Genomic DNA, 24,889 nt, shown 5'->3' with positions numbered 1-24,889 from the left:
GTACTTCCATCATTTATTTTAATTACAAAGGCCGGAGTAGTTTTGAAATTTAGGAGTTTTTTTACCTTAAAATGTTCAATTTGGTACAATTTTTGGTTTTAGGTTTAAAAATGTTTTAAAATTCCTAAAATTTAAAATAAACCTAGCAATCGTGAAACTGTGTTATTGTGGGGTGTAAAAAGAAAGTGATAAATGATGTTTATACAGAATATGATTAACATGCTTTCTATTAGTAGTGACTAGTAAATATACAAAGAGAATGACACAAAAGAACTAAGCGACAATAAAAACCTACACAATAATTAATCCAAAATGGTAAAAAAGAAGGAAGAGAAAAAAGCAAATAAGTACCAAAGGGATAATAATTATGATTTAAATCGCTGTTTTTTGTTTGTTTTATCTACTTATTGACCTTGGCAGTCTGTACAGGAAAGGACAGTGGTACAACACGCGTTTTTTTTGCTCTACATTTCTAAGGGTGAAAGTCGTGGAAAAGTTCATTTATTTCAAAACGATTGGGATTGTGACACCCTGGGGTAGGTCATGGCAGTCAGGTAGGGGTGACCCATACTAAAATCTACCAGCCATGCGCTAGGGTTTGTACTAGTTATGTTTTAGTATGAAGAAATTCTGTGTCCTCAAAGCACAAATTCAATTAACAGTGTGGAACGCTACGACAAATGATAACAAAAAAAATTATTGGTATGGAGTGATAATAATTCAATTATCATCGGAAAGAGTGTTTTCGCTATCAAATGTATATTTCATAAGTTGATGGCAATGTGAAATTTTAAGTTTTAAGATAGCTAGATTTTGATCTTGAATTTTAATTTTTTTTTATGTTGCATTTGCAACTGCAAAATCACGATATTTGCTTCAAAATTAAAATCCTTTTCGCATTATAAAATTTGATGGACAATAATCTCATTTTTTATGTTAAAAAGAAGATATTTTTCTGCGATGGGAAAGGCGGCTCCCTCTGACAATATTTCAAATCGACCGAGATGACATCTTCGAAGATGGGAAGATTTTCAACAGACTGCTGTTAATATTTACGATTTGTTTTTACCTATTTTATAAGACATTTTTTGATGTTAACAACCTGTGGATTTATTGATTAGATATTGTTCAGATGATTGTTTTAAACGGTTCCGAATTGTGTTTACGTCCGGATGATAATTGTAATCAATCGAATTGTTTTCCTTACCGGCTGAATTGGTTTTTGTCCCTCGGCGGCGTCTCACTGGCAAGCTTGTCGTCCGACGGAACACAAGAAACTCAACAAACAAACAAACAAACACAGCATAAAAAAAATCGAGGATGCGAACGGAAAAAGAGCACGAAAATCTACGAGCGACTGTTTACAACTGAGGAGGGACTAGGGAGGACGAGAGTTGATGGGAGAGCCGTTCGTCCACGAACGAGGGGGGAGAAAGCGCGCGCAGCTCCGTCCCCCGCCGCTCGGCTAAAATTTGAATTCCTTTTGTTCAAAATTTATGCTGGTTGTTATTTTTCCAAATTTTTAACAAACCTGTCCACTAATTATATGAACGACTTTAAGAAAAAAATTGATACATCTAAAATAACACATACATATAGAGCCATAACTGAATTACAATAATGAACAAAAATGACGAATAGTAATAATAATAACGCAATAATGTGTAAATAAATATAATAGTAACAATATGGTTTCGACCATTCGTGACAGATTTTCCGATTTTTTCATTTTTCATTTTTTTTGAGGGGGGTGGAATTGATTGGTTGAAAGATGGCAAATGACTGTACTTACATTAAAACAATAAAAGTGTTTCTTGGATTTCTTGTCAGGAACTAGACGATCATGAGTACTTTCTTTCCAATTTCTTTGATGGTTATCTAATTCCTGAAAACAAACCCAAGAAATATAAAAATTCAACCGAAAAAGAAGAGCAAAAAAATAAAAATGTTAATGTTATACCGTGACAATCAATATTTTCTACAAGTGAATTACTCACTCTATCATAAACATTTTTACAGTATTTTTTACATTTAAATAGTGATATTTTTCTTTCATATAGGCAAAAAAATTGGTGGTAGTGCTGAAAACAGACTTGAAAATCTGCTGAAAATGTTAAAAGAGGAAGCTAAAAAAAAGAAAGGTAATTGCTGGTTTATATGATACCATGGAAGAAACTGATTACTAATGTCAACTTGATTAAGTTCAAAATTGTTATTGGTAAATTAATTATTTTTTCTATTTCTTAGTCTATTTCTTATTCTTCTATTCTTCTTTTATATTTCTTATTATTTTTCTCTATTCAGAGGGAAATGATTCAGTCGGTTCTAGAAAAGAAGACTCTGGGTTGGTATAATTTTATTATTTTTAATTTAATTTTATTTTGGTATTTATTTTATTTATTTTTTTTTATTAATATCAGGTTGTAATGCAAGAAATGTCATTTTTTCTAAAACATTATCTCCCCTTAACAATTAGCTTATGTTTAAACTGGTTGGTTAAAAAATTAAACGATGTAAAATATTCTACTGATTTTGACCTTAAAAGCCAAAATTATGTTAGGCCCATGTACTTAAGGTTAACTTTAAAACTACTAACTTAGAATTTAAAATTAAAGAATTTTTATGGGTCTTAACTAAACAATGCCAGAATTAAGAGCATAACTTGGAAAATTGTCATGTCTGTTTCCAGAGACATTCTGGGAGCTTGGAAAAACAAAAAAACATAGATACAAGTTACATCCGCAACGAAATTTATAACTTACATGAATGCAGTATGAATTAACCATGGCTCAGTTGAGAGCATGTGAGCAAAGAGCATGTTTCTAGTTAAGTGAGCTTGATGCTCTTTCTTTTTTTTATAACTTTAATAGTTTTTCTAAATAAATTTTTCTCCACTTTTTATTTATTTAGGCTCAATTACCAATTCTTGTAAATTTATTTAAAGTCCTCTGCCACTAGGAAGTATAATGGCCATTTTACCTTGTACTTACTTTTTTTTTATAATGTATGTATTACATTATATATTAAATAAACTTACCAGAAATCATTTAATCCATGTAACACGTATTGACTTTAATAATAACAACAATTGTTTATTTTTTATTATTCAACTACTTTTTGCACTTTGAACTTGTGATCTAATTCCAAATCCCTTGGAGCTTAACATTGCAACCTTTCAACTGTTATCGTCGTTTGTAATGAATTCGTGAGGCCTTTTTGTTTGTGCAGAAAGGTTTTTTGTGCAAAGTTTATTTTTTTAATTGTTAGCAAATGCAACTTAGCAATAATTTTAATATTTACTTAGTTCTAATGATTCCTGTGCTCAAGGTTGTTGATGTCAGTTTAATATTGAAAGTGAGCTGATAACAGCGTATTGAGTTCTTTCTCAAAAACGTATCCGCCAAAAATGTCAAACACTTCCGGTAATTATTTTACTTATTTGTCATAATGTTATTAGCCAGTGGTAATCAGTAGTTCTCGAGTCGTTTTATCTTTTTATCATACTTAATACATGACTGTCAAGGGTTGGCCAGTGTTATACTACACCAGAACAGTCTCCTATGAACGTCACAAATGAAAGTTTCATTCAAAAAGTAGATTTTTCAAACATGAAATAAATTTTAAGGATGTCACTCATCTATGATTTGCTAGTAATCGTAAAATCATCTTATATGGACTTTTAGCATGAAGGGTTGCCACGCTCTTAGGTGCTTGCCTTAGTGTCTATACCTCAGGGGAGTTCACTAATCGTTAATATCCCTTGAGCCAAATGCTCAGGATATCATCGCTTCCCAGGCAATAGGGGCTCCAGGGTCTATCGACAGCTAGGTCATTTCAGGCTCGAACACAACCAAAATATAACCTAGTCTAATATTAACTATAATATTGCACAAATAAGTTTAATACATTAATTGCTCTCATAAGTGTTGGTTTGATTGTCCTACACCCATAAGAAATATATAAAACAGATCTATAACACAATTTTTAAAAAACCTAAAAAGTAGAACAGAGGATCCAGAAACACACCACTGTGCCCAAGAACCTTTTTTAAATCTGGTGGCACGCCTACACACTTTCTATAAGGAGCCAAGGCATGATAAGCTTCTGTTATGTAGAAGACATCGAGCAACCTTTCTCTACATAAGGGGGAGCTGAGTGATCTTTGGCTCAGGAGCAGGTGCCCATTTGTCAACAGCGTACGACCTATTCTTATTTGCGTAAGGACAATTCCTTATTTGGAGGGACTTCTACAGGTTGTGTTCTTAACATGCAAGGGCATCTCGGACGACATGCATATAAGGTTCAATAAAGCTATAATAACTGGTTGAAAGATGGCTAATGGCTAGACTTACATTAAATGAATAAAAATGTTACTTGGGTTTCTTTTCAGGAACTGGATAACCATCAAACTCTTTGATGGTTTTCTAGTTCCTGACAAAAAACTGAAGAAAAAATAAAAATGTTAGTGTTATACAATGACAAACAATATTTTCTACGAGTGAATTGATATACTCACTCTATCATAACCATTTTTACAGTATTTTTTATACATTTAAATATTTTTCTTTCATACAGGCAAAAAAATTGGCGGTAGTGCCCAAAACAGACTTGAAAATCTGCGGAAAATGTTAAAAGAGGAAGCTAAAAAAAAAGGTAATTGCCGGTTTATATGATACCATGGAAGAAACTGATTACTAATGTCAACTTGATTAAGTTCAAAATTGTTATTGGTAAATTAATTTTTTTTTAAATTTCATAAGCAGAAGAAAATGATTCAACCCGATCTAGAAAAGTTAAATTTAAGGAAAAGGACAAAAAAGCGAAAAATGTGCAGCAAAACATAAAAATCATGCAAACTCTGGGTTGGTAATTTTATTTTATTTTATTTTTTTTATTAATATTATCAGATTGTAATGCATGAAATTTAATTTTTCTTAAACATTATCTCCCCTTAAGAATTAGCTTATGTTTAAGATGATAGGTTTTAAAAATTAAATGATGCAAAATATTCAACCATCCACTATAAAACAAACTAATTGTGTGCTGTTAATTTACAAAATTTCAGTCTAATAATTTCGACCTTAAAAGCTATGGTAAGCCGATGTACTTAAGATTAACTTTAAAGTTAAAACTACTAACTTAAAATTTAAATATAAAAGGATTTTCTTGGGTCTTAACTAAACCAAGCCAGAATTAGGAGCAAACCTTGGAAAATTGTCATGTCTGATTCCAGAAACATTCTGTGAACTTGGAAAAACAAGAAAGATAGATACATGGTGCAGTTGAGAGCATGTGAGCGAAGAGCAAGTTTCTAGTTAAGTGAGCTTGATGCTTACTGCTCTCTCTGTTTTTTTTTTTTTTTTCTTCATTAACACCTTTTACATTGGTTGAATAGAGCTCAGAAATCCCAACATATATTCAAACCAAGCCTTCGCCCACAAAAAAGTAATGGTTATACCATGGTGGAATGGAGTAAGGCTGGTTTTATCCACCATTCTTTTTTGCCAGCCAATAATAATTTGTAGTAGTTATCGCCAAGAATTGCATACTTTTATGGGGAAAAAAGATCTACTCTCGTACACTTAAATAGCCTAGCTTCATGGGACAGTCCAAAATCTGCATGGAATGAAAATCCATGCACACTCTTCGTTTTACTTTTTTTTAAAAATAGCTTACTTAAACTTTTTAAGAACTTAAAATTTATATTCAAGTCCACTATTTAAATTCTTTCCATTGTTGACAGCTAATTGTTTATATAGTTGTAATAGATATGCTTGTTTTATGATGATAGACCAGAATGGAGCTTATTTTGATGAATAAAGTTTTTTTTTTCATTTTGTCAAAAATTGACACTTTTACTGGCACTTTGCATTTTACGACTGATTGGCAAGAAGAGTAATAAAAAATAAAGATAATAATTCAATTCATTTTTTTAAAATTTTAATGCAAAATTTAATTTGTAGAGTTGTTAGAGAAATCTCAAGAAGGTAGTCCAAAAAAAAAAGTATCCAATGAAAACAAAGTTGATACCGAAACCCCAAAACCTGCAAAAAAGAAACGCATTGGTATGTGAATATGAATTTTATATATGTTTAAAAAAATAACATGTAGCTTTAGTTAATAAATAACATGGGATTTTTAGTAGAAAAAGATGATTTCAAATGTGTGAGTGGCTCTCAAAATAGTTCGGCAGCATTGTCTAGGAAAAGAAAGGCGAAAATACACCTGTCAAAACAATCTCTAAATACAAAATCTGATGCATGTAATTTCAAAATCTCACGCACGCCATCACCATGTAAAAAACGGTTGGTTCCAAGATTTCAGGAAGAAGCATCAGTTAGAATAAAAGAGAAATATGATATGAAAAAATGTCCTACGTCTAGTCAAAAAATGGCAACAAATGAAAAATCCAACGTGAGATTAAACATAAACCAACAACCTGAAGCTACTTTTGAAAAGTCTAAGAATTATTCAACAGAGCAATTTAAAAAGACAACTCCTGTTGAGTCATGTTCAAATTTAAACATTTGCAAAAAACCTAAAAGTCCTACAAAAGCGCTTCGGGAAACCGCAATACCTGACAATATGCCTAAGCAAGAAAAAGGGAAAATTGTAACAACTACAGGAAAAAGCAATTTATACAAGAGAAAACATACGTATGACACCTCTGGTGACGCATCTCAAGAGAAAAAGATGAATACGTTTACCAAATATTATAGTAATTTACAGGAAAAAATTACTAGTTCATTTAAAACACTGGTCAACTGGGCGAATCCGAAGGAGAACATTGCCTGTTCAACTTCCAGTAATATAGACAAAAATTATAACCAAATGATTGATCTGGAGAAACCTTTAATTTTACACGTAAGTGTTTTAAGAAAATTTGCCCGATTTTTTAAAAATAATTTATATTATTAATTGTCGCGTTTATGTACTTGGATTTTTTATTAGCTAAATATTATTTCAGTTACAAAATGTTAGAAATTTAGTGAACTCAAATGATTCTGAAGAAATGGATTGGGAAATATCATTTGCCAGTGATTCCACTGTAAACTTTGAGACGCTCAAAACGAATGTTTATGTGGTTGTGGACACAAATGTGTTTTTATCGGCTATAGGACTAATTCAAAAAATTGGAAATGTTAAAATTCAAGGTATTTTATTGAAAACAGGTTCGAGAACAATAATATACAAATATTTTTTTTCCCCTTTTAAGGTAAAAATATAGTGATATTTGTACCCTGGCAAGTGTTGAAAGAACTTGATTACTTGAAGAAAGATAAATCTATTGTCTCTTACAATGCTAGAACTGCTATAACATACCTTTTCAATGCGTTCTCTGCATCAGACCCGGGTATATTAGGGCAAACATTGCAAAGTGCAAATTCAACATTTCCTGGTTTTGAAGTTGAAGTGGCAGACGACCACTTGATCAAGTGTTGCCTGCAGTTAAAATGTGAAAATCAAAATGTCGTAAGTGAAATTCATCAGAATTAAATAATACGTTCGCTGTTCACGGAGATCCTTTTTTCACATTCAGATGTTATTGACTAATGATAAAAATCTTGCTGTGAAATCTTTGGTACATGGTGTTTGTGTTATGAATGCTAAACAGCTTACTGAAGTGATTAAAATACACAGCTCTTCAGCTCCAGGTTTGTAAGAAAAATAGGTCTTTGTCCACTTTGTGGAAATGAAGTTCAGAAATTAAATATTTTATTTTTCATGTGCCAGAAGAAATTTTAGATCAAACACATCCAATTGAAAAACAACCTGAAATTGGTTGTGTACAAAGACCATTTATCTTAAAAATGTTCGTGCTTGCAAATATTTTCAAGGAATTCTTATCTATGGTAAAATAATTGAAATCATTTACCTAACATTGCCTTGAATTTTGATGAGATCCGGTTTAATTATAGGTTATTGAAAAATATTTAAAAGATAAATATGGTGATATTTGGACCTGGTATTTACCCCAAAAATTACCTTTGGGTATTATACAACTTCTTAAGAAGGTCAGAGACATGTCAAATTTCTTTCCCCAAGATATAAGCAGGCAGATTAGCCTTAATTCGACATCAATTGAAAATATTCTGCATAAGCATGATAACGGTAATCAAAATTACATTCAGTGTTATTTTCTTTTTCATTGATGCTCTGTTTATTTGTTTTAGATTTGTGGTTTTCTGTTTACGAAAGTGAACAATTTGGAAAATTTTGCTACAAGCTAATAACTTCTTTTTCATTTGGTTTTAAAGATGAAGTCAATGAATATGACAGGCGAACTGTGAGTATTTTTGCTTAAAAATTCAGTTTGAAAGATTTTACGCAAAGGATTTTTTTAGGCCTTTTACAAATGTAAAAACCCAGCAGGCCCTGAACCAGACAGCACATATCGACTTGAATGTTGCAAAACTGCCATGAGACATTTTGACCTTTTCCATGATAAATTGACGCTTTATTGGTAAGTAAAAAAAATATCGATAATAAAAAAATATTGTTCTATATTTTTTCTTTGTTTCAACAAAGTTGCTGGTTGTCAAATGTGATAAGAGTGCCATTCATACCGACCAATCAACCGTCTTCCTTACAATGCGTAGAAAATTTCACGATAGAAGAAAGAAGTGTGCATAAAAATTACGTCTCCCAACTTATACATTCTCTAAAGAGGTATGTTACCAAACTGGTAATTTTCAGGGTGTCTCGTGTTAACAAGTTGACTGCGAAATCAGCAACTGTGTCATGTTGACCTTTTAGGTGCGGAAGACGCATAGTTTGCATCCTTCTGTTTATACTTTTCAAACCCTCCCTCCACTTCAAAATTCCATGAGAAATTCCTAGGGCATCCTCAGAAAGGCAAAAGTGTCTGGCTATGGTTGGCATTTCAATTTTTTAAAAAACTTTTTAACATTTATTTATTTCTTTTTTCCACCCGGAAGTTTTTTAAATTTATTTATTCTACAAAAATCGCATAATTTGCTTTTCTGTGTATATGTTTATTTTAATTATTTTCACATTTTGTGTGATTATTAAATTAAATTATAAAGGAAAAATTATTGTAGAAAGTTGAAATCTTTTGTTCAATTACATGGTTGCCTACTACTTCATTTACTTATCGCTGTGGGAGAAACAACTGTTTCATCATATAATTTATGACTTAGATAAATATAATAAAAAAAGAAATCTTTTACATTATTTTTAAGCAATTAATGTTATTTTTATTTATTTATTTTATTTTAATTTTTTTAAATATTACTTTTATTTATTTGTTTATTTAATATTAATTATTTATTTTTTACAATTTTTTTTATATATTGGCTTTGGTTCTACTCTGAAATGTTCTAATTTTTGAACATTATCATTGGTTTGAGATTAAAAGAAGTCAATGCCACGGATTCAAACTCTTAGAACAGTACTTTGCCTTTTTTATCTCAAATCTTGTTCTAAAATTAATATTATTTTTACGTACCAAAGAGTTATTTTACATGATAAATTGGGTTCCACAATGGGCAACCAAACTGGCCAAGCGTAGGATGCAGTCAACGTGTTAAGAGCCTAGATTTGTCCATAAATTATAAGAATATGTAAAATGTATAAGACATTTTCATATTTTTAAACAATCCATTAATTTTGACTGCACTGAATGGAACATTAAATAAACAAGACATAGTTGCTGAATAGTTAAGACTTTAAGCTGTTTCCATTGCACAAAAAAATGTCTCAACAACCAAACGCAAGAATCACTCGCAAATAGTCTCGGGTTAATCATTTCCATAAGGCGAAGTAAGGTGAGCCGGATTTTGGTTTTGTTATGTTTATCACTACAACTTCTCATTCTTGCTCGTCACTGGGCCTAGGAAGCGTAAAATCCTGACAAGGTTAAACGAGGCACCCCCTTGGTTATCATGAGTTATTTTCGTTAATTTTGTATTATCAATATTTTTCCAGTATTTCTGAAGTTCCTATACAGAATGTGACAGAAGAAACCAAAGGCGTACGAGAAGTATATGCAATTCTTGCAAAATACGGAGGTGCAAACTGCGAAGAAGACTTTTCATTTGAAGATGTTTTGGAATTTGCCAAAGACGAAAGTGTCAGGTAAATGTAATTTATGTTTGTTTAAATTTTGCCATGACTAATAACAGATTTTGTTATAGGGTGAAGTTTCCCATGGCCTTAGACTTACTGTCTAAATTACTGATCCTTCTGTGATTTAAAAAAAAAATGCTAAAAATTTATAAAAGTCAAGAAGTTTTATACATTTTTTTACTTGATAGCGCCTTAATTAATAAGGTTAATGAAAGTTATTTAAGTCGCTGAACTGAATTTACCACAGTTATGTATTTTTCCAACGGTGACAAAGTTTCCATTGATTTTTGTAATGTAAAACTTAAGTAAAGAACTGTGATACCTTTTTTCTTACAGTGAATTAATTGTCATTAATCTGTGATCCATCCAATTCAGATCATTCCAAAATTAGTGGAACTCATGCTGGAAGCTGAGCCATTTCAGCCACGCAAATTTCAAACTAAAATTATATTTTTTTTAAATACACTTTCACTTATACATACGCACATATACCAGAATATATTATTTACCAAAAAATTTAATTTGATATAAGAATTTTCTTCTTTTCCTTTACTACTTTCTGCACACAAGAGAATGATGAGCTACCTAGTTGTGAACACTTAACATGTCAGATATAGAAGCCTGAAACACTGTCGACCCTCTAGTGAAACATTTTTTTCCATAAATGGCTTTAATAATTAATTTTATAAAAAAAATATATCTTTTGTCTGAATTAGGCCTAGTACATATAAACCATTTTCTAACGTTAGTGAAATATTAAAGTTCACAGGAGAGCGAATACACGGTAACACGGTATTAAGCCAAACGCACAATTTGACCCCTCACTGCCCGAGTCGAGATACAAAGTAACTAATTGGTCTTTTCAGATCATTGCACATTTTAAATTTTTTTTTTATCGTCATGATGGTAATGTAACTTGTTGACACTGATCTGGTCAACGAAATTGAAAAAATATCTGCATTGTGGAACGTAGAGTGTAACGATTATTATATTCATTATAGCTCCCTCATATATGTCACAACTATCATAAATGACTACATCTCATCAACCAGTAATCACCACATTCCAGTGATTTAGAGGTAGTTTTACAGTTCAGCATTGCAGCATGATGACAACATTATCGATGTATTATGACAAGTTTTTTTTCTGGCGGGATGGAATCTCTCAAACATGGAGGTTTTTACAAAATAATCACCCTTAATCGTGCGCAAAAAATGAGTTAATTGTGTCCTTATCTGAATCTACTAACATTGTTTTTAGATGTGGACAGAAATCGATATCGCGTTAATGAAATAGAATTTTTTTTTTGGCCTTATGATCTATGCATATTAACCACGGTGACGAATTCTTGTATGTGTGTTCATATTTGGGGGGGGGGGAGTTATTGTGAAAAAAGGGCCAGAGGCGACGGTGGGAATCGAACCTATGACCATGGCGTCTATGAACCAAGAGTCTCTCACGCTAACCACTCGCTACCGCGGTCCCCGTAATAGAATGGTAATGTTCCTGAAAAACACATTTAAAAGAAAAAGTATTTAAAAATTAAAACTTATAAATGAAGAGAACCAACAAATTGTTAAACTTTTGGAGATTTTTCTGTACAAAACCCTGAAAATCTCAAATATTTCAGCATATAACAGTCTATCCGGCATATCTGTAACCTTTTTTATTGTACAAATAAGTCAATGTTATCTTAAAAATGCCAAAAAGTTGTCCTAGGAAACATTTCACAGCTAATTTTGTTAAGCGCCAATCTATACCAGAATGGCGCATATTGTTCGAAAGCTGGTTTCACACTAAATTTAAAAAGTGCTTCAAAATGGGGAAAAATAATAGCCAATAGAAAACGGTGCATCTGAACGATGGCCTAGGTCTCATTTGAGACCTGCCACTGTTAACGTGTTAATAAGGTAAAAAAAAATCACACGTTCGAGTTTTAAGTGTATATTTAGTAATAACATTGGTACATTCATATTTATTTAAAAATTTGCTCTCTTTAAACTTTCACAATACAATATCTTTATCTTTTTAAAGTCTTATATTTTCTTTTTACACACTCTGTTATACTTTCGTATAAGAATATCAACAGATTTCTTATTTAATTTGCATTTTATTCGTATTTTAAATATTTACATGAACAATTAAAATGTTTGGCCTGCTCCAAACCCACACCAAAATATGGGAACATCTATAAGTATTATAATTTAAAGCAGTATGAAAAAAAAGCAAAATGTGATATATGGTAAATTGGAAGAAACCCAATCCTCTATAATTCACGTTTATTTAGGTAATTTCTAATAAATATACTTAAGGTTGTAAATATGTTATGAGAATGGCATACTTTGACAAACTTAACTTACATCAATTAAAGCTTGTTATAGGTAAATTAAAACAAGCTAAGTGTCTGTGTCTGGGTCGTCTTCAACATCGCCGTCCCCTGGTACATCGGGTAAATGGATGTTTGAAAGAAGATCACGCATTGCGTCCAAAAGTGACGTGACACTCCTTCTAAGATCGACCCCGGATCCTTCTCCGCCATCCTCTCCTCTGAGAATGGTTTAAAAATTAATTTTTATTTTATTTTTATTTTTAATTGTAACTTACGTCTCATCTGATGCGACCTGATTTATATTGAAGTTTGGCATCAGTGAACGGATGAATATTGACAATGTGCTGTCATTCTCATATGCCCTTGTTCTCATCGGTCTTGTGTAAAGATTTATAGAATCAGTGGGTGGGAGTGGATCAAAGTTGAACATTGAAATTTGAAAGTCCTTAAAAAAATAAAAAAATACATTTTAATAATAAACATTACTGTCGTAAAATAAAAACAACTGAAAACAACTAACAGATTTAAAACAGTTATATTTTTAATACCTCGTTGGTCAATAAGGGCAAATCTTTTATGTCGGAGAGAATGATATGTCGTAAAACGTTCCTAGGAGTCGAAGGATATCTCTTTTGCCTGTTTTGCTCCCACTCTAGAACAAATGGATCGTCTGCTTCCACTCTTTCCATAACTTGGTGAACGTTACGTTCCAACCATGCTAACAGTTCTGGCTCTTTCCATATATGGTAACTCCTTGCAACGTACAGAAGCTCGAGTTGTGTCAATGATTTGCTCTGTCTACATAAATTCAATGAACGGTTACAAACAAAAAAAAAAAAATAAATAAAAAAAATACAGAAAACAATATTATTTACCTTTCAGTTGCGCCAGTAAAAAACTGACTAGAACTTATTTTCGTATCGACTTGTACACTACACTTTTCTGCCAATGGAAGTACAACGCCAGGGAACATCATGACAGCTTTCTGTAGTAGCAAGTGGGCAGTTTCTAAATCACCTAGTTGAAAATGGGCGACCGCAACAGAGTAGGCAATGTTTGGCAACTGCATAATTGAAAAGATCATAAATTAAAAATTTGTGAGAAAAACAAATCAGTATAATATTCAAATACAAATACAGAACAGATAAAAAACAAGGATGAGCATGTATTTTTAGCTTATATGGTTAGCTTGCTGATTAAACCTTGAATTCGTGTTATGAGCTCGAGGGTTGGCTGTGAAGTGCAGAAAACCAGTAAAAAATATCCTGATCATTTTAGGAAAAGATCTGCAGGATTTGTCATTTACATGTTTGTAAAATTTATTTAAAAGTTTCTTTCTATTCTACAAAATTTCATCTCTGATGAAAAATTTCACAGCCACAACTCGCACACTTAGCTTTTCACTTTCACTCACTTTAATTATATTAATTTTTCCTTTAAGTGTTTAACACATGCTAAGACGTATAAAGATAAACTGAAGAAGTACATAAACATGTTTATAAAGGGGCATAATCACATTTTAGGATTTCGAGACAAAAGACAGTATTGAATTTGGGGGGGGGGAGAAATATTTTCAGGTGGGTGCTATGTGCATCAGTTACTGGATTGTATAAGTTTACAGAAGATTTTCACATGAAGAAACTAACAGGAAAATGCTGAGGAATCAGAATTTGTCCCTTCAGGGAAATTTCACTGAAATCTGTTTGTATGTAAATATAGAAATCCTATCTTTCTTTGTTGGGGAATGAAAAATTGTCCACAAGAGAGGTGGTCACTATAGTGGTTTTTTTTTTAAATTTTAAAAATGGATTCCTTCATTGGAAAAAAATGCTTAAATTATAATTTACCTGTGATAAATTTCTTGTGGCTTCCCACTCATTTGCTATCCTCAAAAGCCACTTGTACTCTTGGGAGCGGAGAGCGTAGAAATCCATTACGAGGACAACGGCGAGCGGGTCGCCTTCTGGATCCAAGGAAAGAATCAGCTTGCAAAACTCGAGCGAAGTGCGGTAACAAGCTCTCGACCCGATATACATCATGTGTTTGAACAATGCTATGTACAAAGACCTGAAAATGGATTTAGTTAGTTTCTACGATACGAAGTTGGAAGAAATATTGGCACACTTTAAAAAATATACTTACACACTTGAAACTATAGAAAATAAATTTAATTTAAGATAGGCGTTGGCTAAACGGAGTCAAGTCAATGACCTGAGGATTTGCTCAACTGCCACACATCAACACAACTTTTAAAATTATACGCCAACGCTTCGCTTTACCTGTTTTCTTGTTTGCGATAATCCAAACGGCAGTTTCCCGATGCGACTGAAAAAGAGGGATGGAAAGCACACTCTAAACAGTAAAGCGCTCTTTGAACTAGTTCTGTCGCCATGGAAAGGTCTTCACTGAGTTTGCAAATGTCTGACAGTTGAAGCAGTGCATCAACGTGATACGGATGAGAATTGATAATCCTCTGGAAAAAATCATACTTAAACCTGGCCTATTTTCATGTCATTCTCTTGCATACCATAATAAATTCAGGGTTTAAACTCTCTACAGCATCTAGGAATCTCATTTGGACTTCCTGGTAACTCAGAGAGTGCTCATAGGAAAAGTATTGAACACCATTTTTCGTCTCGACAAGTTTCATGGACAGGCCTAAATGACATATATTTTTATTTAGATAAAATGAAAAATAAACTGATATAGTGGATGGAAAAACTACCTGGCTTTTCAATTTGATACCAATAGTCCTTAGGCGAGACTAGCCATGTCGTCTTTAAATGACCTCGACTTCCACGGCCCCTTTTCTTCCTGAAAATGGGCTGGTAGATCAAGACATTTTGACAGGGTGAAGGGATAAACGTACGAACTGAGACTCACATCTGTTCACTCTGAATGATTTTTGCGCCGAAAATACGACGGAGTTCGTTATTAGGATTTAGCATTCTATGGTCAACACTGAGTACCCCTTTTCTGGCACTGCTGGGGATTTGGACATCGGAACTCTGAACTGGCCCAACGCCCTGTATTTCTCCCAAAAGTGCATTTACTTCTCGTACTGACTTTTCAACTTCATCCTATATCAAAAATCAAAATAAATGTGTGGTGATTAGTGACCGTTAGTAGATGATTACTCAGAAATCATGAGATGCGGTCTGGTAAGAAGATGATCTCAATAAAGATCAAAATGTTGGCACGATAAAAAAAATGTTTTTCTGAAACCTACATCACACCAGACCCGCATCTCATGATTTCTGAATAATATCAAAATAAAGTACATGATTTCTTCCTTTTAACATAACATAAAATGATATTTCATTTGATATTGGTATAAATTCATTGGTAAGTACAATTAAAGTTTCATATAAAATAACAATGATACTGTAAAATAAAATAATTGTTATTTGAAAAAAAGAAAAAAAAAACCAGTAAACTCTTATTTTCCCATCATGCATGAAAACCTTTAATTAATAGTTTAAAAATTAATTTGCCATACTGATTAATCGCATGCAATTAGTTGGCAAACATCAAATACGCATGGATTACTTGTTTTGGCGAGAAGAAGTAACTCAAGCACCTTGCTACAAGATTCAAAAAATCTGTTTTATAAAAAAACCAACAAAAACTTGATGATGATTTACAGTCTTTCTTACAATTAAGTTAAGGTCCATTGTTAGTAATCTTCTTTTGTTGTAAATACAAGTATTTATCTATCTATCTACATAACATATCTACTACATAAAATCAAGCATTTGTTCATCGTCTATGACTATTTGACTTGAACCCTTGCGCCAATAAAAATACCATTGGAAACAGCGGGAAAACGCATAGTTCATGACCATGCATTTATGCCATAATTAAAAGTATGATCTCTCAGATTAAAAAATAAATCTTTTTTTGACATTTTAGATTATTTATGGACAAACTTTTTTTTTCTGATGGCTATAAACCTTAACCGTCTTGGCCTTCTTTGTACACTGTTCCTAAGCCGCTGCTGTCTCTTTACAGTTTCTTAGAGGCGCTTTGTCTAGCTTTTTTATTATAGACGGAAGCGGCTGAACTTGGGGGGGTCAGAAAGAATGAGCAATAAAAAAAAAAAATCAAACCGTACCTTCTCCGAGCACTGTCCCTCAGCCATTGTTGGCTTCTTATTTATGTTTATATATGCTTCAGACTATTTATGCCTAACAGTTATTTGTGCCCTGTTACAGTTTTGAGTACAAGGTGGGTGGCCACCAAACACAGGCATGAGGCCGGCGGCCCAACCGCCGCCACCGAACAAGGGGGACCCAGGATCTTCGCTAGTCATCTCGTTTACTTTTGATATATTTTGAGACATTACAGAGGCCTTTGTCTGGGATGCGGATAAAAAACATTTACAGTGTCGCGTATGGAAAAATCCGCATCACTTGGGGACCCTAGGCGAGAGCGCCACTGAACCCCCGGCGACAAGCCCCCAACCAGTGATACTCCCATCCCCTCGGGTTAATGCAAATTAATTGATGAATTTAAAATGTTTTTATTTTGTTAGGGATTTAAATGAGAATGATAGTGAAGCTACGTTATAGTTTATTTTGTTTTTATATTTCATTGTAAAGTTTTGTGTTTTTCAAGAACTGTATGATTTTTGAAGTGGAGTCTGCGCTAAAGTCAAGGGCAATTTTAATGTCTGTAGGTATACCAACTTTGTCCTTTGTGCTGAAAATAAGCTGCATTCGGAGATGGGTTTGATTGTTAATGTTACTTTGCATTTTTGGCACTCGGGGGGAGGCCTATTACACATTAATTGTCCATGGGTCAGTCTCTTGTGGCCAATGCGAAGTCTAGCGAGGGTTGATTCTTTTCGCATTCTCGTATGGAGCTTTTCCATGATTTCACATCTTTTTTTTATCCCTTATAATCTTGGAAAACTGGATATTGGATGTTTTCTAAGAAGTCTTTTGAATCCTGAGTTTGTTTTTGTTGTTTCAAAGTGTGAAACTTGGTGCTTTATTTACCGAAATGACTTCAAATTTCACGATATCTACGACCTTGATTCTATGGTCAACACTGACTACCCTTTTTCTGGCACTTCTGGGGATTCGGACATTAGAACTTTGAACGGGCGCAACGCCCTGTATTTCTTAAATTGAAAATTATTTCACTAAACCAAACACTGATTAATTGCATGCAATTAGTTGGAAAATGACCAAATACACATTGATTACTTGTTTTGGCTAGAAGAAATAAATCAAACACCTTGCTACAAGATTCAAAAAATCGTTTTATAAAAAAAAACTTGAAGATTTACAAGACTTTTTTTACAATTAAGTTACAGTCCATTTTTAGTAATCTTTTGTTGTAAATAAAAGTACTTATCTATCTACCTATATAACAAAATCAGACCATAGTTCATCAACTACTATTATTAAGTGTCAACCTTGAACCATTGTGCCAATGGACCTTTGGAAACAGTGGGATCAAGCCACAGTTCAAGACCATGCATTTATGCCATAATTAAAAGTATGATCTCTTAGATTACACAATAAGTCTTTTTTGACATTTTAATTTATGGGCAAACTGACTTATGTGTGTAAGAAGGGTGGGTCATGCTATGGATATTTGTATTAAGGCTATGGATATAGAATGTTTTCTAAGAAATCTTTTGAATTTTGAGTTTGTTTTTGTTGTTTCAAAGTGTGAAACTAGATGCTTTATTTAATGAAATGACAACTTCAAATTTCACGATATCTCTTAATATGTTGAAGGCGGGTGTGGAGGTGTTAACAGTGGATGGTGTAAATACGGACGAGGCGTAACTCAACCACACTTGACCTTATTGCTGATGAAAAATCAATTGTCTGCCGTTTCTGGCAAGAGCCATATGGTTAAGAGCCGAGGACGGGAAAGTCTGTCAAAACGTCCCAAGTGGAAAAAAGGGAATAAAAATAATGTAAACGTGTGGAGTACCTCGATGTTGTCTTCGCTACTCCTCGTATTGCTGCTTGGTATTTTGCAAGGTTTCTTTTTCTTCTTCTTCTTCTTCCTCCTTGAGGCGTCTTTGACGTCGATGGCGCCTTCTTGGGCGTTGAGAGACCCGGCCGTCTCGTGGTCGTCGTCTTCCTTCACTTCACTCTCCGAGTGGGACAACTGGTTCAGCTGAGGGTATCGAGAGCATTAGTGATCGTGTCTGTAACGGTCCGGGACCGTTTATTTACCAAGTCGTATCTGTTTATGTTGAGCTGTTTCTTCTTCGTGTTGCTGGAAGTCGAGAAATCCGCTTCCGTGTCGCTCCCTCCGTCATCGCCGAGACAGCTCAGCTCCTTTTCTCCCTGCAGGCCGAGTTTGCGAAGGACCCTCGACGACATGGTTCGACGGCGATTCACAAAACCATTTTAACCCTAGGCCCGATTTGAATTTAGTAGCCGGCGCTCTACGAAATCGAATTCTAGCTCTGCTAAGCTATTGTAAATGTGTCAATACCGAAAACATGACAGAACATGTCCAGAGAGGGAACGTAATCGTCTAGTAGCTTTTGTTCTTCACGAGACGGCTCTTCGACCTAGAGTTCGCCTTCGGCAGCGACCAGCCAGCTCGCTTCGTACAGGTCGATCAGCTGTCGGAAGAAAACAAGACTTGACACCTTAAACAACCAGACCTTCTTCAAAACAAACTTGCTTCCACGGAATTTATTTACAATTAAATATTGACTTCCCACTGCGAAATTGTAACGGGATCTTGTTTTGGTGAATACAGTGAGGGCGCTACGATCGCTTCTCAAGTTTCACAAACAGTATTTTATTCAAACTGGCCAACCTGCGAACTTGTCAATCTCTCCGAAATAACATACAATTTTTTTTGTTAAATGAGAAAAACGACAAGCAGTAAACTTATTGATTTAATTCTTACTATTTGTCGGTCACGATACTTAATTCACGAGGAAATAACGACAAAGTTGGCATCTTTGATTTGATCCATTTCAACTTCCAAGGTAGGTAAACCTGTTCTCATTGTCGTATCGAAATTAGTCAGTTAATGCATCCAAAATCTCCAAAACCTGAGGAAAAACAACCTGATGATATCTTGGATTCCAGGGCACAAAGGAATTTGATTACGAAAAGACAGACACACTGGCTAGATGCTGCCTGAATCTATTCTAGTGATGATAAAAACAAACAGAATCCTCTATCTCAGAAAGGATCCAAAAAAGTCAAAAGAAGTGGATAAACTCTGGAGGCGTCAAACTTGGGAAGAAGGAAAAGAAGATGGAAGTGGCCTTTCCGTAAAGTAGAGGTAAAAATGACAATAATATAACAAAATAATTATAATAAAAAAGGCTTTATTAAACTGAAAATTGAGGTGATGGACCTTGATCGCCTTTTATCAACCGGGTTTTTCTTTTCTCGTTGCGTTAATCATTCATTTTAATATTTGTATTTAGTATTCTAAGAGTTTGATGATCCTGCTCTGTTAATCTCAGATTATCAGGGATTAGCTCCCTTGCAACTGAGCAAATTTTCGTCGTTAAACGTTCAAGTAGTAGAATTATACAGGGTGTCCCGTGTGAGAGGTCAATACTTCAGACAGTTATCCTACAGGCCCAATTGGTCTAAAAAGTCCCTGTTGTCCAAAATCTGATTTTTTTTTTTTTTTCAATTGTAATGGAGATTTTTTTCAACTTCAAAACAACAACAATTACAAAACTCTTCGCGTTACTTCAACCTTTCACAACTTTTTTTCCATAGAGCAACCCGTATCTCATAAAATATTAATCCTACTGAAACTTTGATTTCATCAATGGAAAGAACATTAGAAACCCTACGAGAAACATTTTTTTTTTTTTTTTTCATTGTGATCTTAAAGTAACAAAATTACAAAAATATCAATTTTTGCGGGTTTTCAATTCTCTTGCCTAAAAGGTTTAAGATTTCCTTGGCTCTGTAAATACTTACAGACATGGCGCTTACAGAAAAGTTGCCCGTTCTAATGAGCTGTAAACAAACCTACTTAATTCCTCAAAGGCTAGTTATAACCAATTAAATTAACGGTTAATTGCTAAAAATCTTAGTTTTGGTTACACACTGTTCAAAAACTTATCCGTTTAGATTCTGAAATTTCAATTAAAAATAATGAAAGTAATTCAAATTAAACAAAAACTTTGGTACAAAATTAAACTCAAGAAAAAATGAAAGCTTGAAAAAATAAAATTAATTAATTACACTTTTTATCTAAGCGACAAGTCGCGATCGGGACACTCGCTTATCGTCTCAACCAATACCTTAGATAATATGTATAATTATTTTAATTTTTTTTTAATATGAGGGTATTTCATTTTTTTGTAAATTTTTTATATTTATTTAAGTAACTTTATTATATTTATTTTATGTATATAAGAGAATTTATTACCGCTTTAGTCAAAAGATTCCATCTCTTAGTTCTTAAAATGAGATTATTTATTTATTTTTTAACGAGGGTATTTCAACTACGAGTTTATGTAACCGGTCCCGGAGTTTTTGAAAAAAGCCCATTTGTAGGTCAGGTTTGAATGCAGGGCTGCTGGATTCGAACCCGGGACTTTTACCTTACAGTGATGAACGCCGTGTCAACGACTAAACCGTTGCGGCCACCGACGCCCCCAAATTACTTAAACTTTAGACAAGAAATTGGTCAATTTGTGAAGTTTGACTTCTTAGTAATTTTGTATTTCGTTTGCTTCATCTGCTTCATCAGAAAATCAGACTTAAGGTTGTGATAAAAACAGAAATGAATCTCATGGAATTTTCAACGCTTTTTTCCAATTTGGTAAATTATTATTTACAGTGTATATAACATTTTACAAGATACGGAGGTTTCATGGAAAAAAGTTGTGTAACGTTAGAGGCAACAAAAGAATATCTCGAATACGATTGAGAATCAGACTTTGGACAGGAGGGACTTTTTAGTCTAATTATACAGGGTCTCGAGTCACCCTGTATAATTCTACTATTTGGACTTTTATTAAAAGTTAGAAATTTCAAACAAAACGAACTTCTTCTTACTAGACACTATATTGTTCGTGCTATTTTTTATCAAAATCGACCCAGTTTGAATATTTTGTTTCGTCAAGTATAGTAAACAAATTGGTTAGTCTTGATCGAACAAATCAAGCAAAATTTAAAGAAGTAATTTTTTGAAAATTTACACCTAAGAATCGTCATTGTATTCACTTTTTCAATTTAGTTAAAAGTTGTCCTTAGTGAAATTTGTGTGTGTACAAAAATGAATTTCTACTTGAGAAAAAAAAGAAGCTGACACGGATTTTGAAAAAATATCAAGTCGATAATAAATACCGAGGATTAGTTCGAAAAACTGACTTCAAAACTACTATTTCCAAACTTTTCTCATTTTTAGTTTGTCCAAAGTTAATCCATTATTTCACTTATTTATCCTTTTTATAGTAAAGTCCTTCTCGAAAGAACGGGCGATTATTTCGTGCATCAGACCGTTCTCATCAGGAGATAGTAGAAAGAGAGAAATGCAATTCTGCGGGGGGGGAAGGAGAAACCTTTCTCTTAAATTGCATCCTGTTCGGTGTCCAAGGTTGCCGGTTCAGGGTTTCAGAAAATATTATCCATAAACCATTTATATCCTTCTACAGAGTAACTATATTTGTTACTATTAATACAAAGGAAAATATATAATAAGGTGTTCACCTACGAAAATTGCCTTCAAGGGCTAACATGTAAAAAAAATATTATTTCTTTTATGCAAATATTTTTGTTCTTTGATTCATTTAACAATAAATGACTAGTTATCAAAGACGAATAACAATTTTTTGTTCAAAACGATAGTATTGCGAGGAATTGTCATTCAGAAAAGGTGAATTCTTTAGGAACTCTGTTTGAACGTTTCGATTTTAAAAACAGTTAAATGTAAATAATAAATGTATCAGTAGATTAAAGTGCGTTTTGACAACTTTGTCATACTTTTACTTTTAGTAAAATGTCAGGATACGTAGGAACTTTTGCCAGGTCTGTGGTATGAACCGAATTCGATTTTCCTGGGTTGACTATTCTTGATGATCTGATAAACATCAGTGATAGGGGAAATGCCAAAACGGGTCTGACTGTCTAAATCATCAAGGATAGGTAAACCAGGACGATCGATTCTTCGGATAGTAAAATACCCCTTAAAAGTAATAGAACTATCATCAGAACCATGGCGATTATATCTGAAAGAGAAAGTGACAGGTGGCAAGACAAATGCGGTGTTCAAAGACGTGTCCTTTAGTCCAATCGGGCAATTTCAGGTGGATATTTTTCAGTTATACTGGCGTTATATCATCATAGAATGTTTGTATGGCGTGCTGTAATGTAATGTGACTTTTAGACTTGATATGGCCCCACAGAATAAAGTCGTTATTAGAAAAAAATGCACTACCATGTATACAATAAAAATCAGTTACCAGGTAGTAACTGAACACATAATTAACACCCCTCTATTCGAGCTTATGACAAGCAATCGGACAACCTGTTGGATTATTTGAAGATGTGTACTAAATTGTCTAAGTCAACAGGCAGCTATCTGTAAAATGTAATAAACTTGATCTAAACACCTAAGTACACAATGCTAGCAATAAGCATTCGATTTGTTTTTGTACTGTTTCTTAGATTGAGCTCAATGAGGGTTTGTGCTAAATTTTTTTCTATATGGATAATAAAATTATGTTTTTATAAATATGAGGGAGAAAATTTTTTTGAGCTATTCTGTGCATATTAGGTTCTAACAGTGGGAATAAGACGACAAAGAAAAGATAGAAACTTGATTGTACATGAGGTGTAATTGTGTCGGGTCGGTTTCATCCCTTTCGCGGTTAGAGAATTTCGTCTGGGCCGACGTCAATTTGATTTGAAGGGAGTTGTGGGCGGTCATAAAAAGCGCTTGCGCGGGGGTGGGGAGTTGGCGGTGTCAGTACGAGCAGCTGGTCCCAGGACTCAACAGGTCTCGGGATATGTAGGCAGGGGCATGACGACTCTACCAGATGCCCCAGCGGAACAAGCACCATTTGGCCGTTCGCCATCATCTCCATGACTTTCTTACGGCTTGCCTCGACGCTGACGGGACCTACATTTGCACGGCATACAACTCCCGTTGCTACATTATACAGAAGGTGAGAGGTTAGATTCCATATGCTTGTCTGCCGTCAGGAATATGGACTTGATCGCCTCTTCGCCTTTGGGTCCGTCTGGCCCTCCGCCGCTCCCCGTCCCGTCCCTTCAGGTCGCGCGAGCTGTTAACTATTTCATTTATGGATTCGGATAAAACAATCTACGTCCCTTTAACGCCATATTGGATCGATAGGTTGTTGGTTTTGAACGAGGCGCCAATGGGTAAGCACGTGGAGTATGGCCTTCCCATATGGTAGTGCGTTATCCCTATAAAACTGATGAGGGATGCACCTTTCCCTCGAATGCCTGCCGTCCGTTAGTCCGTCGTCTCGAACTGTCAGATCCGACGACTTCGGATTCCCTGCGGTTCTCTCACCTTTCTTGAGCCATCTCGAGTCGCAGTTGCAAAATGTAAACAAACCTTTTAAAAGGTTCGCAAACCTCGAATCAATACCATTGTCAAATTCTTGAGGCGGTCTAAGCATGTATTGACGGAAGATCGCTCTGTATTCGTCATAAGACACTCTCCATATGTTTGAAATACCCCTCCTCTTTTTGCATTATTGGTAACAATCAAACAAAAACCTGTCACAAACTTGGATTTTTACTTTAAGAACCGCTTTTGGAACTGATTACATGAGTTCTAGAAAAAAGGAACTTAACGATTACATCTTTTACACTCATCTATATATTCAATATGCAATCTCTTCCATTTATCAACAATAAACACAGTTTAACTTTCATTTTTTTATCATAATTATTATCGCAATTTTTTCGATCACTTAAATATTTGAAATTACAGAATTAATTTGGGTTAAAAATAGACATGTTTTCGCTCTTATGACATAAAACATCATGGATTTTTATTATAATTCTAGACGTATTGCCATTTTAATAACGTTAATATGCATCGCCGCTGTCAATTCTAGAGATAGACTTGCCCCGCAATTCTTAGACGTCACGCGGGTTTAGTCGATCTCTTTTTAATTATTTCTCATATTCTCGAACCATAAGACGTGTGACACAATTAAACATCCGTATTAATTAAATTATAGCGTAATTATAATTAAACAAAACATGCTCAATTATAGTGAGAAAAATTGCTGGTATCATATTAAAAAGATTATTACCATATGTCGAAGGCGAGGTCAGAATCGAAACCGTATTTCAAAAATAGGTGCAATCAAATAAAATTACTTTCTAGTATTATTATTATGTAATATTACATTATGTTTTTGATAATTGGTACAGTAAAGAATAGTTCAAAAACGATTCCCTGTAATACTTCTCGCAAAAATCAATTTGGGAGAGTTAGAAACCTACGGTATTGCATATGAAGGGT

General features: G+C 33.8%; 4 protein-coding genes across 20 annotated transcripts in view; 2 read left to right on the top strand and 2 right to left on the bottom strand.

Moving 5' to 3' along the window:
• The window catches only part of LOC106672366, a 138,747-nt gene extending 135,626 nt beyond the window's left edge, over positions 1–3,121 (bottom strand). The window contains exons 1-2 of one of the 5 annotated variants that reach the window (XM_014404035.2): positions 3,038–3,121; positions 1,793–1,885 (exon numbers count right to left, since the gene is read on the bottom strand). Coding sequence is in view for 1 of the 5 variants with exons in the window: in XM_014403777.2 (XP_014259263.1) it covers positions 1,793–1,885; positions 2,763–2,786 (117 nt within the window). In the remaining 4 variants the exon portion in view is untranslated. Of the gene's footprint in view, positions 1–1,207; positions 1,389–1,792; positions 1,886–1,960; positions 1,976–2,762; positions 2,802–3,037 lie in introns of those variants that run through there. The other 4 variants (XM_014403777.2, XM_014403945.2, XM_024228319.1 and 1 more) reach the window with 4 other exon arrangements.
• On the top strand, positions 2,296–10,610 carry LOC106672119 (transcriptional protein SWT1). Of its 9 annotated transcripts, none has more exons than XM_024228309.1 (16): positions 3,334–3,422; positions 4,116–4,217; positions 4,576–4,653; positions 4,764–4,862; positions 5,964–6,065; positions 6,143–6,864; positions 6,968–7,154; positions 7,217–7,473; positions 7,541–7,655; positions 7,735–7,853; positions 7,920–8,112; positions 8,175–8,287; positions 8,346–8,464; positions 8,530–8,670; positions 9,949–10,098; positions 10,158–10,429. In XM_024228309.1, exons 3-16 carry the CDS (start codon positions 4,626–4,628, stop codon positions 10,210–10,212), a joined length of 2,400 nt encoding a protein of 799 aa, XP_024084077.1. In that variant the 5' UTR covers positions 3,334–3,422; positions 4,116–4,217; positions 4,576–4,625; the 3' UTR covers positions 10,213–10,429. The 9 variants fall into 9 exon arrangements, with proteins under 9 accessions (XP_014258809.1, XP_024084068.1, XP_024084070.1 ...); XM_014403661.2 differs by having other exon boundaries at positions 4,761–4,862; XM_014403323.2 differs by lacking the exons at positions 3,334–3,422; positions 4,116–4,217 and adding an exon at positions 2,296–2,344 and having other exon boundaries at positions 4,761–4,862.
• Positions 10,611–12,135: 1,525 nt separating this feature from the next.
• On the bottom strand, positions 12,136–19,072 carry LOC106674204 (transcription factor 25). The gene is made up of 11 exons (XM_014406809.2): positions 18,619–19,072; positions 18,371–18,559; positions 15,302–15,498; positions 15,144–15,232; positions 14,946–15,076; positions 14,698–14,891; positions 14,266–14,485; positions 13,294–13,481; positions 12,967–13,216; positions 12,694–12,863; positions 12,136–12,636 (listed from the first exon to the last, which is right to left on the bottom strand). Exons 1-11 carry the CDS (start codon positions 18,766–18,768, stop codon positions 12,486–12,488), a joined length of 1,929 nt encoding a protein of 642 aa, XP_014262295.2. The 5' UTR covers positions 18,769–19,072; the 3' UTR covers positions 12,136–12,485.
• A 4,297-nt stretch (positions 19,073–23,369) lies between these two features.
• LOC106674166 (la-related protein 4) overlaps positions 23,370–24,889 on the top strand; it is a 36,322-nt gene continuing 34,802 nt past the window's right edge. For 2 of the 5 annotated variants that reach the window (XM_014406755.2, XM_014406764.2), the window contains exon 1: positions 23,372–23,549. In XM_014406755.2, the coding sequence (XP_014262241.1) occupies positions 23,421–23,549 (129 nt within the window). In that variant the 5' untranslated portion in view covers positions 23,372–23,420. Of the gene's footprint in view, positions 23,550–24,889 lie in introns of all 5 variants that reach the window. The other 3 variants (XM_014406747.2, XM_014406739.2, XM_014406772.2) reach the window with 3 other exon arrangements.

This window comes from Cimex lectularius, unplaced genomic scaffold (genome assembly GCF_000648675.2).
Source record: "Cimex lectularius strain Harlan isolate CLEC.00 unplaced genomic scaffold, Clec_2.1 scaffold44, whole genome shotgun sequence".
Lineage (NCBI taxonomy): Eukaryota > Metazoa > Arthropoda > Insecta > Hemiptera > Cimicidae > Cimex > Cimex lectularius.
The sequence above is the reverse complement of the archived record's forward strand: the minus strand, read 5'-3'. Positions and strand labels throughout refer to the sequence as shown.

Coding starts and splice junctions, on each gene's coding strand:
- LOC106674204 (XM_014406809.2), bottom strand. CDS start 18,768: ATGTCGTCGAGGGTCCTTCGCAAACTCGGCCTGCAGGGAGAAAAGGAG. Junction 15,077..15,143: donor GTATCAAATTGAAAAGCCAG/GTAGTTTTTCCA, acceptor TATGTCATTTAG/GCCTGTCCATGAAACTTGTC. Junction 14,486..14,697: donor TATCGCAAACAAGAAAACAG/GTAAAGCGAAGC, acceptor ATCCATTTTCAG/GTCTTTGTACATAGCATTGT.
- LOC106672119 (XM_014403323.2), top strand. CDS start 2,311: ATGATTCAGTCGGTTCTAGAAAAGAAGACTCTGG. Junction 6,066..6,142: donor TGCAAAAAAGAAACGCATTG/GTATGTGAATAT, acceptor TGGGATTTTTAG/TAGAAAAAGATGATTTCAAA. Junction 8,671..9,948: donor CTTATACATTCTCTAAAGAG/GTATGTTACCAA, acceptor ATATTTTTCCAG/TATTTCTGAAGTTCCTATAC.